A 14,111-nucleotide genomic window follows, 5' to 3' on the forward strand; every position below is an offset into this window, starting at 1 on the left:
AAACAAAGGAATTGCAAAGATTTGCATGGGAGTAGGTTAATTTGAGGACAGCAGTTTAAAGGGAGTTCTCTTTTAACATGAGTCAAAGATGAGAGTCTATGTTTTGTCTGGCTGTACCCAACACAGAATGTGTTTCCATAACTTACAGTCCTGGATTGCTGTTCTGTCTCCAAGAGCAGAGCACCAGAGCATCTCCCCCATGTCCCATCTATTTGGACAAATGCTTTTTCCATAATCTCACACTACATCTCAGTGTGACACTCGGACTAATCAGAGAGAGGTTAAACTGGGGAAAGGTAAAAATGGAGCACAGTGCAATAAGCTGGGTGTGATCCATTATTCATGGAGTCCAGTGTGCAGTCCCCGTGGACACCCAGCACCACGTGCCAGCACAGCACATGCACTGCAGACCCAAAGATTGCATTTCTAGCTGCTGAAAAAAGAGAATTTTAAGGGCATTTCAAAATGCAAAGTGGATGTTCTTTTTATGCACAGAAACATCCACTCCATCCCAGAAGCTGATTTAGCTTGGCATGAGTGACAACCTGGTGCAAGGAGTTGCTCAGAGATCACCTTTGTCTCATCAGCATGTTGAGAACCCCCATTTACAAAAAGTGTGCATCTTCATCACATTTGCAGAATTACAGACCAACAAACTATGGGGTGAGACTTCTCCCACAGCACGAAGCAAGGAGCCTTTCCTGTGAGTTTATCATGCAGCTTCTGCCAATTATTAAAAGCAAGCCGTGACAGGTAAAAGCAGGAAGAGAATGCCTGGGGAACAGAGATTTGTGTAAAGGTTAGAGGCAGCACGGGCAATATTGGTTGCAAAAGCAATCAGGCAAAGACAAACACAAAAAAGGACAATTAAGTCTAACTACACACGACATACTACATGACATGGATGAAGACTTAAACAACACAACATTTTCACACTGCAATAGCCATGGATACATCATCTGCATACCACCACAGGAATATGGAACTGAGTATCAACACAACAAAGGCATATCACAGCAATAAACACCACCTAAACAATCTCCCAGTCTATTGTTTTGGTAAACAGATACCTTATTCACATTTTTTAAATGTTATTTTACTACTTTTCCTGCTTTCTGAACTAACTCTATTGCTTTTCCTGCAAAAATTGGTTTTTACTGACTACATACACCCAGCCTGTACAGAGAGCATATCTGTTTTGCTATGTAACCATTTAGCTAAAACACAGCAACAGCACAGGTAATGAAAGTCTGAGTGCCTGCCAAGTTCCTAGGTTTCCTGTTCCTTATTTTGCTCTCAGAAAATAAGAGTCTCAATGCTTCAGACTTCTAATGCCAGTTTTCACTTTGGAGGGTTATAAAATAGCAATAGGCAGGGGTGATGACAGGAAAGATGGGATTAACAGAAGGAAAGAAAAGATGTTGCCAAATGGAAGGACAAGAAAAGAGAAAGGAAGCTGCCCATTTTACACACATGACAGCAGCAAGTCAGCCAGCAAACAGCAGCTGCCACTCAGAAATACTTTTGTCTCCTTGAAGGAGATATGTGCTGGCAGCTGCCATGAGGAAAAAGAAGTTGAGTTACTTTACAAGCTGTATTTACTGGTTCCTTTCTCCTGTTTTCATTAAATACATGACTTAAATCTAGTATCACCAGCACTCACTGGGTCTGGAGCCTCTCAATGCTCTCAACTTTAACAGTGATTTCTGCATAGCCCAGTCACCATCTTCCAGCAGCAAAACATCCCAGAGAGCTACAGAACTGTAATGACACATTTAAATAGAATGTATTCAAAATATGTCTGCCCTCACAGCTTCACCTGTTTACAGATATATGTTTGAAGATCAGAACCCCAGGATTTCCATGAAAAGATGTTTGGCTGTACAGCAATTCCCTCCAGCTTGTTAAGAAATAATTTGCTGCTCTAGAAGGCACCAAACTAAGAACCCCACCAAAACCCAAACCCACAAAAGCCACAAAATTAATAGAATAAGTAGAGTTCAGAAGGAACTGCAAGTGTTCATCTAGTCCATTCCTTTTTCATCAGAATAAATTATAACTCCATCATGCCTGGCAGACAGCTGCATTGCCACTTTTTAATGACTTCCAGGGCTAAAATATTGCAGGGCTATACAAAACCAGAATTTCCTAAGACTACTCTAACACAGTTTTGTAATGCTCAGAATGAAAATGCAATTTAAGTGCAATATCATCTGTTCTGTCTCCCATGAACACAGATATCCTGGGGTTTTGCTTCTAACTCTTTGTACAGCTTCCAACACTATCTAGGTTACTCTGCTGTCATTTCTCCCCTGAGCCTTCTCCTCTGCAGACAAAGCATCCCAATTCCTTCTCTCTTTCTCACAGGTCATGTTTTCTCAAAGCACAGAACACAGAAATGGTCAAAAAACGTCTCTGAGGTCAGTAATGATCCCAAATAGCATCTTGCTTGTGGTAATATATGAAAAGTGTGCAAAACTGTAAAATACCCTTACTTTACTTATGCCATCTGTGATCAACAATATCAATGCAAGAGTAAATAAGAGTATTGTCAAGCCTCAGAAAGAATAAATACCTAGGGTGAATTTTCGTCAATTTATTTGTTCCTGAGCAGCAATATAGACTGCTTCATTTCTGTCAGAATGCTTAAAAAATAATCTAAAGGGTAGTTAAATGATGAGTATTTTCTTGCTATTTTTAGGAATTGTACAATGGAAATGCTGGCGCCAGCTTTCTTCAGTGATGTGATTATGTGTAAGATGTCAAGAGCATTTTACTTCAAAAGTCTGTATTTTAATACAAGTAAAATGCAAATGCATGCAGAAGAGCAGAGTATATATGTAATAATATAAAAGTGGAAGACTTCTGAGCCTGTTAGCTCAGCCTGTTAGCTCTTCCATCTGTAACAGCCCCAAGGCAAATATTTCAGTTTCCTGGGGTTCTTCAATATGCTGTATCCAGGCTTTAGTTGTGCCAGCAACTCACAAAACATTCTGAATGATGCAGAACTCTGCAATTCTCCTTGTCATGGTTCCACACAGCCTTGCTGCAGATCACCCAAACTCTGCCTCTCCCAGCAGCTGCCATTTGGAGCTGCTTTGGCAGCACAGGCTCAGTCCCAGCCAGGCTCAGCTGGCAGAGCCAGCCCTGGCACAGCCCTGGCACAGGCAGATGTTGCTGCACGGGCACCCCCAGCCCTGGCTCAGCAGCCACAATGTCTCACTGCACAGGGGCTCCGAGCACACAGCTGGGGATTTATTCAGCTGAGGGCTCTCCTGGGAGCCTGAGACACCCTTCAGGACCAAACAGATGTAGTCCTAGGCAGAAAGGCTCCCCACAGGGAATATTAGCTAAGAAATATTTAAATATTTCCTCCCTTCTATGCTGTTTTGTCAAAAGACATCAAAAAGCCAATAAAAGAGCCCGATCGCTGCATAACCCATTGACACCTCCACACTACAAATGATCTCAAAACAGTCTAATGAATTACTCCCAAGTGAAATGCAAGCAGTAACAAAACAAACATTTCTCTGTTCAATATAATGAGAGAAATAAAAGAGCTTCTGTTGGCTGCACCAAGAATTGTTGTGAAAAAGAAATAAATTCACCCTGAAAAAATTTCAGACTAGGAACATTTGTTTCAAAACTTTGTCAACAAAGTTATTTACAATTTCCATTCTTCAGAAAATGACAATAGGAAGCACCCACCCTCCAGAAATAAATTCATATCAAGCAGAGCATTTCTGTGGGGCCTGGCACATTCTACCAACACCAAGCTAAACACTGCAGGTATTTTACTCCTTGAGTGCTGATACTCATAGATCCAGATGGATAAACAAATGGCTGGAAGAGTAGAATCAGAATCAAATTCCTAGCCAAATAATAAACTCAGGTTACTTAAATTGTAACTTAATTTCTATTATATATGCAATTTCAAAATCTTCATTAACACTATGACACCTCCCCCCTTCTTCTTACATTAATAAGCCAATTATTTATTCTACCATTTTATATTCTACAAAGATGAGCTGCTAACCAGTCATTGTAAATGATAAAGAAAAATTAAAAGATGAAATCTACTGGACTGTCATGCAAATCACTTCGTGCTGAATCACAATATATTCAAAATAGTTGCCACCTGCCTCCTTCAAGAAATTGCAAACAGGCTTGTGTTGTCTTTTTACCAATTTGTCTTGTTCGAACCAGTTTGAATTTGCACCATTCATTTCACACAGGCCAAAACAGCGTCCAGCCTTCTACAGACTGAACCCACACCTTTCCTGAAGAGCTCTGAAGAAAAAAATCACTGCAAATTCAGTGAGCTCATACTCCTCCTACCAACACTACAGTTTTGACTAAGTGACAGGCACCAGCGGTGGCAGGTGACAACTTTGATTTTCATATTTAAAGCTCTGACTGTACATTGATTCTATTTAAGGCACTCAATATATATAAAAAAAGAATGAGCTTCAATATTGCCCGTGGTACCCCAGACCCCTCACCCTCGCTGAGCAGTTGGCTGGAACTGCCCCAGCCCCCCATGCTGCAGAATGAGAACAGGACTGTACCGTCCGGCGCTGCCTGCTGGCGGGGTTTTTTACATTTGACGTAATCGTGGTCAACTGGAGTGGCTGTGTAAGGTGGGGATGTCAGACCTGGACCTGAGGACGAGGGCAGGGAAGTCCCAGGGCCTGGCACTGTTCCAGCTGAGGAGTGAGAGTCTTCATCTATCAAGCAAGGCTTTTCTCTGGGAGGGCGACAGGAAAGGAGAAGCGTTACTGAGATATTTGATGAAAAATCCCTTTGCCAGGATTTCCTCTCCTGGGAAGTTGGGAAGCTTCAGCTTCTCCTTGTTCTGCTGCTCTGGAATGTGATTTAGAGAATTGTTTATTCTAGTATGTGAATTGTTTTTAATTAATGACTTATCCTAGTCTAGCTGTGTCAGGCTTTCTGGTCAGTCACGGGTTTTTATTATTTATTCTTTTCTAGCTTTCTGTCTGTATCCTTTTCCTATAGTTTAGTATAGTTTTAGTATATATATTTTATATATATACATATATATATATAAATATATATGTATATGTATATATGTAAATGTATATAATATATATAAAAATATATTTTATATATTACAGAATATATAGAATATATAATATTATTATATATAATATATAATATTATATATAATGTATAATATAATACAACATAACATAACACAACACATTATAACATGATATGATAATGATATAATTAAATATGATATATCACAATATAATGTAATATAATGTATCATACTATAAGATACTATAATATACTATATACTATAATAAACGATATAATATACTATCACATACTATACTATAATATCCTATACTATAATATACTATACTATACTATACTATAATATACTATAATATACTATACTATACTATACTATAATATAATATACTATAATATACTATAATATACTATACTATACTATACTATAATATAATATAATATAATATAATATAATATAATATAATATAATATAATATAATATAATATAATATAATATAATATAATATAATACATCAGCCTTCTAAGAACTTAGAATCAATAATCATCACTCATTTCACCCTGGGGACCACAACACCATGTTTATATACATGTTCTTACAGGATTTCCAACACACCAATCAAATCTCACTGACAAATTCTAAATTAAGGATTTTTACAACAAGTTATTTCCTCCCTGTAGTGGTTTTGGTTTGTTAATTTAAGATTTTTAAAGTAATGTATTGATGAGTGTGGTGGGTTTTAGTGTTGGTTAATCACTTATTTCTTGTTGTGAGGTAGGAAGATAGGATTAGGAGAAAGGTAAAGGTTTAAAACTTTAAAAGGGTTATATAGAAAATTTTATTAACATTAATTAGAAGAAAAAAGGTAGTAAGAACTAAAATAAAATTTTTAGAACGCTTCTTTGATAACTTTTTTCTTATTGACAGTGTGAAGAAATAAAATTTAAAATCTTTAGCTAGTTTATTATTTTTAAAATGGATTTTTTAAGCTTATTTAGGGAGAGAAGATTTCTTTCTTAATGTTATGGAGATTTTTTTAATAAGAGGAAAAAATGGCTTTTTGTGGTTCTCAATTTTTATGACTAACAGCTGCCTGGGGCAATTTGTAATTATCAAGTTTGTCCACCATGACACTTCCTTATCACTGGTCAATAGCAAACTCTTCTTTATTTTGTAGTTGTTAATGAGAAAAGTTGTAAGGACTAAAATCTCTCATCCTATAAGTGACCATCATTTGAATTTGCATTTTTTAACTGTTGATTTAAAAAATCAAATTTTTGAATAAATAAAAACTGTGGCTTCAAAATGGATCACAAGATCAGAACTGTTCTGTTTTCTTGCCTTCCTAATTCCTCTCTGTGCCACTCATTGAGATCTCAGAGTAGCATTTAATCTTATTCATGGTTCCTGAAAACTGCAAAATTAATGTAAAATTTGTTCACTTTGTTTATATTTCATTCAGCTTCATTTTAATAGTTTATTGTCCAGTTTATCAGCATTCATTCAGAGGATCCTGCTGGAAACTAGCACTCACTTTTCTGCCACTTTTGGGGTGTTCTTCTCCTCACCCCTGGCAAAGGGTCCCTCAGAAGCTTCTTTCATGAAACCAACAAGTACCTCTGCATCTACTCCAGAGTCTGGCTTCCCCACAAGTTTCAAAATAGAAGCATGAAGTCGAAAATACACCTAAAAAACACCAAAGTCCATCAGGTCAGTAAAGAATCTGTAGCTCTGTAATCCATTACAAACAGTCTTTTCTCTGTAGAAGCTGCAGGAGTTAGTTAAGACAGCTACTTGACACCTAAACTTACCTGAATTGAACTTTCCCTGACTTTAAAGTTGCTTTTAAATTACAAAATCTGAACACTGTGCAAATTTTATAACCATAACCTATGGAACACAACAAGGAAAGCAGAACTGGCCTCGTTGAGAGCAAGTGACCACTGGGTCTGTTCTAGAACTTTTACCAGACAACAGTGAGAGCAAAAGTCCCACTCATGCATGAATCTGTGCTTCCATAGGTATGAGATGTCTGTCAATCCTATCAATGTTTGATTTTCATAAAAACCAATTAACTTTGTAACAAAATTCAGAAGTGGAATTGCTACCCACCTGTCGGGTTTTCGGCTGTTTGAAGGGCCTGGAAAGGCCCGGGGTGGCCTTGGGACAGCCCGCATATCAAAAGACGAGAAGAAGCTTCAGTTCTTCTTTCGGTTTTTATGTTTATTAATTGTTTATCTAAAAGATTTTCTTTCAGCCCGACAGAGCTCTGCTCAGCAGCCAGCCATGAGCACACTGTGCTGCCCTCCGGGCAGCTACCTATCTTTATACCCATTGTTACGTGTACAATATTTATCATTTTTCCCCAATACCATTTATTCTTATTACCCGGTGCACTTTCAGTAATAACCAATCTAAAAGTGCCACCATCACCACAGAAGACGGAGGAGAAGAAGAAGAAGAAGAAGGACAGGACACACCCCAATTCCTCCATCTTACTTCTCTAAACCCCCCTGTACAGAAATCCTAAACCCTGTGTTTCACTCTCTAATTAACCAATCCCTTCACCATTCACCCCGGTGAAACCCTCCTGTCCTCATACAGGTGTCGTCTCCTGTGTAGGACCAAAGTGCAGCCACCAGACACTTCTGGAACATTCCAGGACTCCCGAGCCCCCCAAGGGTGGTCTTGGTGACACCTCAGTCCTGAGGTGCTGAGATCCGACACCTGAGATCCGACACCCACCTGTCCAACCTGCCTTTGAAATGAAACCAGCCTGAATAACAGGCTCCATTTCACTCTCCAAGTGTGTCCTGCAAACTTCCCACAACCATCTACATGTGCCTAACAACCTGTAGAGAACAGGACAGAGGGGTCACCTCGAGCCAGGTCTCATGAGCTCTGGGAGATCTATAGCTCAGCTACCTCAGATGGCATAAAGTCAGCAGGATGGCTTCTGTGGTAGTGTTGGAAACAGGAAAGTTTTGATAAAAGGCAAAATAACAAAGCTCTTTGCAGAGAAAAACCCAGGCCAGGGGCAAGAGGCTCTTGCTCCTGGTAGAACACCTCACAAAAGTGATTATTTCCTTTGTTCTTTTTCTAGTGAGTTGCTTAGGCTGGACTTTTTGGCTTCTTCTGTCCAATTGGCTATCCTTCAGTTTGAGGTGAAGTCCCCAAGGTCCTATGAGGTGTCTTTTTACCTAACTGAGGAGAGAAACTTCAGGGCTTCTTTCCTTTTTAAGGAGACAAAGGATAATTTTGTCACTGCATCAACAGGGGGCACATTCCTACAAGAACAAAGCTTCCATATTCAACATTTGTTTACCTCCAAACCTTACAGCCTACAAATTCAACATTCCTATACCTCCAAGGCCTTCAGCTACACACTCAACCTTGCCTTACTTCCAAGGCTTCCAGCTACACCTTCAACATTGCCTTACCTACAAGGCTTCCAGCCTAAACATTCAACATCCATTTACCTCCAAGGCTTCCAGCTACACCTTCAACATTCCTGTACCTCCAAAGCCTTCAGCTACACATCCAACACTCCCTTACCTCCAAGGCTTACAGCCAACACCTTCAACATCCCTTTACCTCCAAGGCTTCCAGCTATACATTCAATATTTCTTTACTTCAAAGGCTTCCAGCTACACATTCAACATCCCTTTACCTCTATGGTTTCCAGCTACACCTTCAACATTCCCTTACCTCCAAGGCTTCCAGCTACACCTTCAACATTCCTGTACCTCCAAGGTTTCCAGCTACACATTCAATGTTCCTTTACCTCCAAAGCTTCCAGCTACATATTCAACATTTCCTTACCTCCAAGGCTTCCAGCTACACCTTCAACATCCCTTTTACCTCCAAGGCTTCCAGCTACACCTTCAACATTCCTGTACCTCCAAGGTTTCCAGCTACACATTCAATATTCCTTTACCTCCAAAGCTTCCAGTTACACCTTCAACATCCCTTTACCTCCAAGAATCCCAGCCAACACCTTCAACATCCCTTTACCTCCAAGGCTGCCAGCTATACATTCAACATCCCTGTACCTCTATGGTTTCCAGCTACACATCCAACATTACCTCCAAGGCTTCCATGGCCAGTTCTGGTGGGTTGTGGTAGTGAATCTTCTTTGGGTAGCGAGCAGCCTCCTCGTGCAGGTAGTGCCCTGCCTGTTTGTAGTGCAGCAGGTACACCACAGGAGGCTGCTTCTGTTTCTCAGCTATCTTGCCCAGCATGTAGTGGATGAGCCACTCCTCCTCGTCGCCGTCGCCCTCGCAGCGCGCCGCGGACGTGAAGCACAGCTTGGCTGTCTCCAGCATGCTGTCCCTGCGCTCCTCCATCTGCACAGGGCACAACAAAGCTCGCTGCAGCAAAGCCCAGAAACACCCTGCTGCCTGTGGAAAAGCACCTGAGCACGGCACAGCTTGTAAACACTTTCAATATAAATGATGCAGAATTATTAAACACATCCCGAGTGGTGAAACGCATCCCATAAAATGGGTTTGTGGATAGGGTTTTGTTCCCTCCAGTGACTGCTGGCACAACCAACCAGAACAGAACAATAAGACAGAAGAAATATCTATATCTATATCTATATCTATATCTATATCTATATCTATATCTATATCTATATCTAATCTATATCTATATCTAATCTATATCTATATCTATATCTATATCTATATCTATATCTAATCTATATCTATATCTAATCTATATCTATATCTATATCTATATCTAATCTATATCTATATCTAATCTATATCTATATCTATATCTATATCTATATCTATATCTATATCTATATCTATATCTAATCTATATCTATATCTAATCTATATCTATATCTAATCTATATCTATATCTATATCTATATCTATATCTATATCTATATCTATATCTAATCTATATCTATATCTAATCTATATCTATATCTATATCTATATCTAATCTATATCTATATCTATATCTATATCTAATCTATATCTATATCTATATCTATATCTATATCTATATCTAATCTATATCTATATCTACATCTATATCTATATCTAATCTATATCTATATCTATATCTATATCTAATCTATATCTAATCTATATCTATATCTATATCTACATCTATATCTACATCTACATCTATATCTACATCTACATCTATATCTACATCTATATCTATATCTATATCTATATCTAATCTATATCTAAATCTAATCTATATCTATATCTAATCTATATCTATATCTAATCTATATCTAAATCTAATCTATATCTATATCTAATCTATATCTATATCTAATCTATATCTAATCTATATCTATATCTAATCTATATCTATATCTACATCTACATCCATATCTACACCCATATCTACATCTACATCTACATCTATTTTGCAATGTAGCTAATTTTGAGATGAATATTCTCCCCACCCTATCAAAAAAAAAATTTAAAACCAGCAGCATAAATTAAAGCTAAATGCCAATAAATTCATGAAAAAAAACTAGGTCAAAAGATGCATTAATGTAATTTTCTCTCTTTGAAAATGAAGTTTATAAATTTCAACTGTGTGGCTATAACGAAGAACTAAAACATAACCTTTCCTTTCCTAAACATTCTGTAAGAAGAAGAGAATAATAAGGTTTTTTTGTATGAGAAACACATTCCTGAAGAGATATATCTGTGGAAGTGAGATGAAATTGTTTCAATTCATCTTTTATTATAATAGAACTTTTCTTACTAAATTATGCATTTTTAATATATTCACTTGAAAAAAAAATGAAGACTTAAATAGTCCTAAATAAACACTCTCATTTAATCTTCAACTTCAGATGGCTGCTCTGCGTTGCTCCTTTTATCTGATACTATGAAGTAATTCCAACACTAGCCCTGGAATTCTTCAACAAATCCCTCATTGCCATAAGACCAAACTTCTGATTGGGCAAACACATAAAATGCAATAACTTCATTTTCTGAGGAGTTAGCTTTGGAGCTGTTGGATGCAATAACCCTGTTGTTGACTGTCATTTCAAATATACTCTTTAATAAATTATTTGTTCCCTTGCAGGGCTGGGGCAGCTCAGATTGACACTCACCACCCCCTGCAAATCTCCCAGCAGCACAGGGTGCTCCCAGCACTGATCTCTGCAGCTCAAACACTGAAAGTTTTACAAATTACAGCACAGGAGCAGCACTTCCTTTTTTTCATCGTGCTTCCAGCTGCAGACTAGGTAATATTTGGAAGTCAGAATAGTTAAATCAGAAATGGAGCTCACTGGTCCAAAAAGACAAAACGTTTTTCCAAGCAACTCTTATCAGTGTCAGAGTGTATTTAGAATTGTTAATTTTGGTTTAGCAATAAACTTCATAATGTTTTTCACCTCCCTTATGCAGAGATAATGAATTCATAACAATGTTTTCAATGGAAATTTGATCTTTTGTTTAGGTAAATGGCCCAAAACCACAGAAAAAGGGGAGGATTCTTTAGATGTAAGAGATGACATGTGGACACAGATATCAGAGTAATTTCTGATCTCTTCACTATTTCAATAGGTATGCATTTCACCTTTTCCTGGAAACATTGCATGACATTTACAGAAAGGAAAGGTAAATATAATTCCCCTTTCCAGAAGGTTACAATAATTTTGTGTCACCTTCAAAAGATAATTCAAAGATTAGGCTCAAACTGATTTTACACAGGAAAAAGAGAGGAAAAAACCCACCTTCAAATGCTGCTTGACCATATTACATGAATATTGCAATTTCCAACATAACTAAGTAATCATACAGTCTCATATGTAGAATATAGCGTGTAAATAATTAATTTAAAAATTAACTATGTTAGAAAACTGTCCCAGATTGCAAAGCAAGATGTATTCTATTTGCCATGTGTTAGAGGTGTGGCAGTTATCTTCTGTTAAATGGGCAGTTTTCCTTATCTCTTCCACACCTAATCCTCCCTGGGAGGGGACATTGCTGATAACAGCTATTGAATGTCACTGCATGGCTGATAAGAACTACAGCATCCCATTGGAGATGTGAGCCCAGAGGGAGGAGCCAAGCATTCCTACCCAGATATAATCCAGAGGTTTTCAGACACCAGCACAGCTTCTCCACTGGATTCCCCAGAGGAACAGCAGCTGCCTCTCCTTCCACTGGATCTTCAGAGGAAGAATCCATCCTTCTCTACAGGATCCGGCTCCAGCAGAACCACCCCTGACACTGCAGGAGGGCTGAGCCACAATTCCAATGGCACTGCCACCAACACCCTGACCCACAGGGTGTCAGGCTGGGTTCTGACTCTGACAGTGTTGTTTTGGTGTACTGCATTGTTTATTTTTTTTTAATTTTTTCCCTAATAAAGATCTGTTATTCCTGCTCCCATATTTTTGCCGGCGAGCCCCTATACATTTCAAATGTATAACAATTCGGAGGGAGGGAGTTTACATTTTCCATTTCAGGGGAGGTTCCTGCCTTCCTTAGCAGACACTTGGCTTTTAAATTACAAAACTCTAATTTTAAATATTTAAAATTTTATACTCTTGTGTTAGATCCCACCTGCTTGACCACTTCAGGGGGCAGCTCTGTTTTCCACTGCTTGAGCTGCCGGGACGCGAAGGAGTGCAGGGCGTAGGAAATGGTGCCGTACTCGATCCACAGGGACAGGTTGGAGCTGTCGATCTCCAGGGCCCGTTTGAAGCAGTTCAGGACAGGGGTGGAATGTTTCCAGATGGGGCCATCACTCTTCAGCTCGTTGGAGTTCAGCTTGTCCTGAATGCGGCTCGCTCGAGCCAGAGCCATCCCAGCCCAGGAGTCAAACCTGTGCAGGCAGGAACACAACCCAGCGTTGGAAAAGGTCAAAGTTTGACAAGAAAGTTTCACAGATATCTGTGCTTGGCAGAAAGCTCTGAATGTAGAGCCTGAGAATGGAATAGAGATGGAAGCAAGTTTTGATATAGAAGAACAACAGATGTCTAAATTGAAAATTGAGCCAGTCATTGCTGAACAACAAAGAAAGCAAAGGTTAAGTTGAGTTGGAAGGGAGTTTTATGACTTGAGCAAAGGATATGTTGACCACAAACAAAAAAGATGCTTTTACCAAGCAGAAATAGGTCTTAGGAAAAGCAGAAAGTTACCAAAGTTACCACAGGCAAACAAACACGCCGATGTGGCAAGTAGAGAAAAGGTTTAAGAATTTTCCACTGCAAGAAAACTGAAAAACAACTTTAAGCTTAAACTGTAACATACTAACTCAGGTGACTGGATAGTAATGACCATAATATGGTAATGACAGTAGTTCTGATAGGCTATAGGTAACAGGAAAGATATTGTGTATAATGCTGATTGGTTGGTATGTATTAAGATACTCAGCAAAGAAAAATATATCAGTAGCCAGAACTAAAGGGGCTTCAGGCTTGCCCAGAGCTGTAGCTGGCAGCTCTTGTCACCCATGACCCAAGACTGCTGTAAAACAACTTCTTTACAATGAGCAGCATTTTGAAGAGCTGCCTGGAGTCCCACCTCTCTCATCTCAGGCTCTTAAACCCATGAACAAACTCCCCCCTGAACATTTCACTACACATAGATAAGATTTGTCTTCTTGTATCTACAACTTTTTCCTCTTTCAATCACACAAAACAGATTTCTGCACTTCCTCCTCTCCTCAGAGTGGAACACAAGCTGTACAGCCTAAATCATATTGATTTTCTTTAAGTGGTTTCCTACAAAGCACTGCCCCCAGTAACTCACACATGGAAAACAGATGAAAAATCCAGGTTTATTTGCCATGCAAAGCCAATATATCCACATTTCTAATGGCAGCACTCCCACTGTTTTTTTCTCAGTAACCACGCAGCCCTGTCAAAATGTTGTCACCCTGCAGGCCAGCAGACATTGTGACACCTTGTGCTGTTGGACTCAACTGTGAATAATCATCATCATTTCCCAGCATAAAAATCATAAAGCCAGAATTGCATCCAAGTAGGAAAATCCTGATGAACTAAAACTGTAATTTCTGCCTGAAGGACTGGTGAGGGTCCAGCCTGTGT

The 14,111-nt window shown here is 38.7% G+C and overlaps 1 protein-coding gene across 7 annotated transcripts in view; it reads right to left on the reverse strand.

Moving 5' to 3' along the window:
* Positions 1 to 14,111, reverse strand: part of CABIN1 (calcineurin binding protein 1) — a 129,913-nt gene that overhangs the window by 88,346 nt on the left and 27,456 nt on the right. For 3 of the 7 annotated variants that reach the window (XM_074554598.1, XM_074554603.1, XM_074554597.1), the window contains exons 24-27: positions 12,622 to 12,883; positions 9,145 to 9,405; positions 6,594 to 6,745; positions 4,503 to 4,747 (exon numbers count right to left, since the gene is read on the reverse strand). In XM_074554598.1, coding sequence (XP_074410699.1) covers positions 4,503 to 4,747; positions 6,594 to 6,745; positions 9,145 to 9,405; positions 12,622 to 12,883 — 920 coding nt within the window. The remainder of the gene's footprint in view (positions 1 to 4,502; positions 4,748 to 6,593; positions 6,746 to 9,144; positions 9,406 to 12,621; positions 12,884 to 14,111) is intronic. The other 4 variants (XM_074554602.1, XM_074554601.1, XM_074554600.1 and 1 more) reach the window with 2 other exon arrangements.

This window comes from Zonotrichia albicollis, chromosome 18 (genome assembly GCF_047830755.1).
Source record: "Zonotrichia albicollis isolate bZonAlb1 chromosome 18, bZonAlb1.hap1, whole genome shotgun sequence".
Taxonomy (NCBI): Eukaryota; Metazoa; Chordata; class Aves; order Passeriformes; family Passerellidae; genus Zonotrichia; species Zonotrichia albicollis.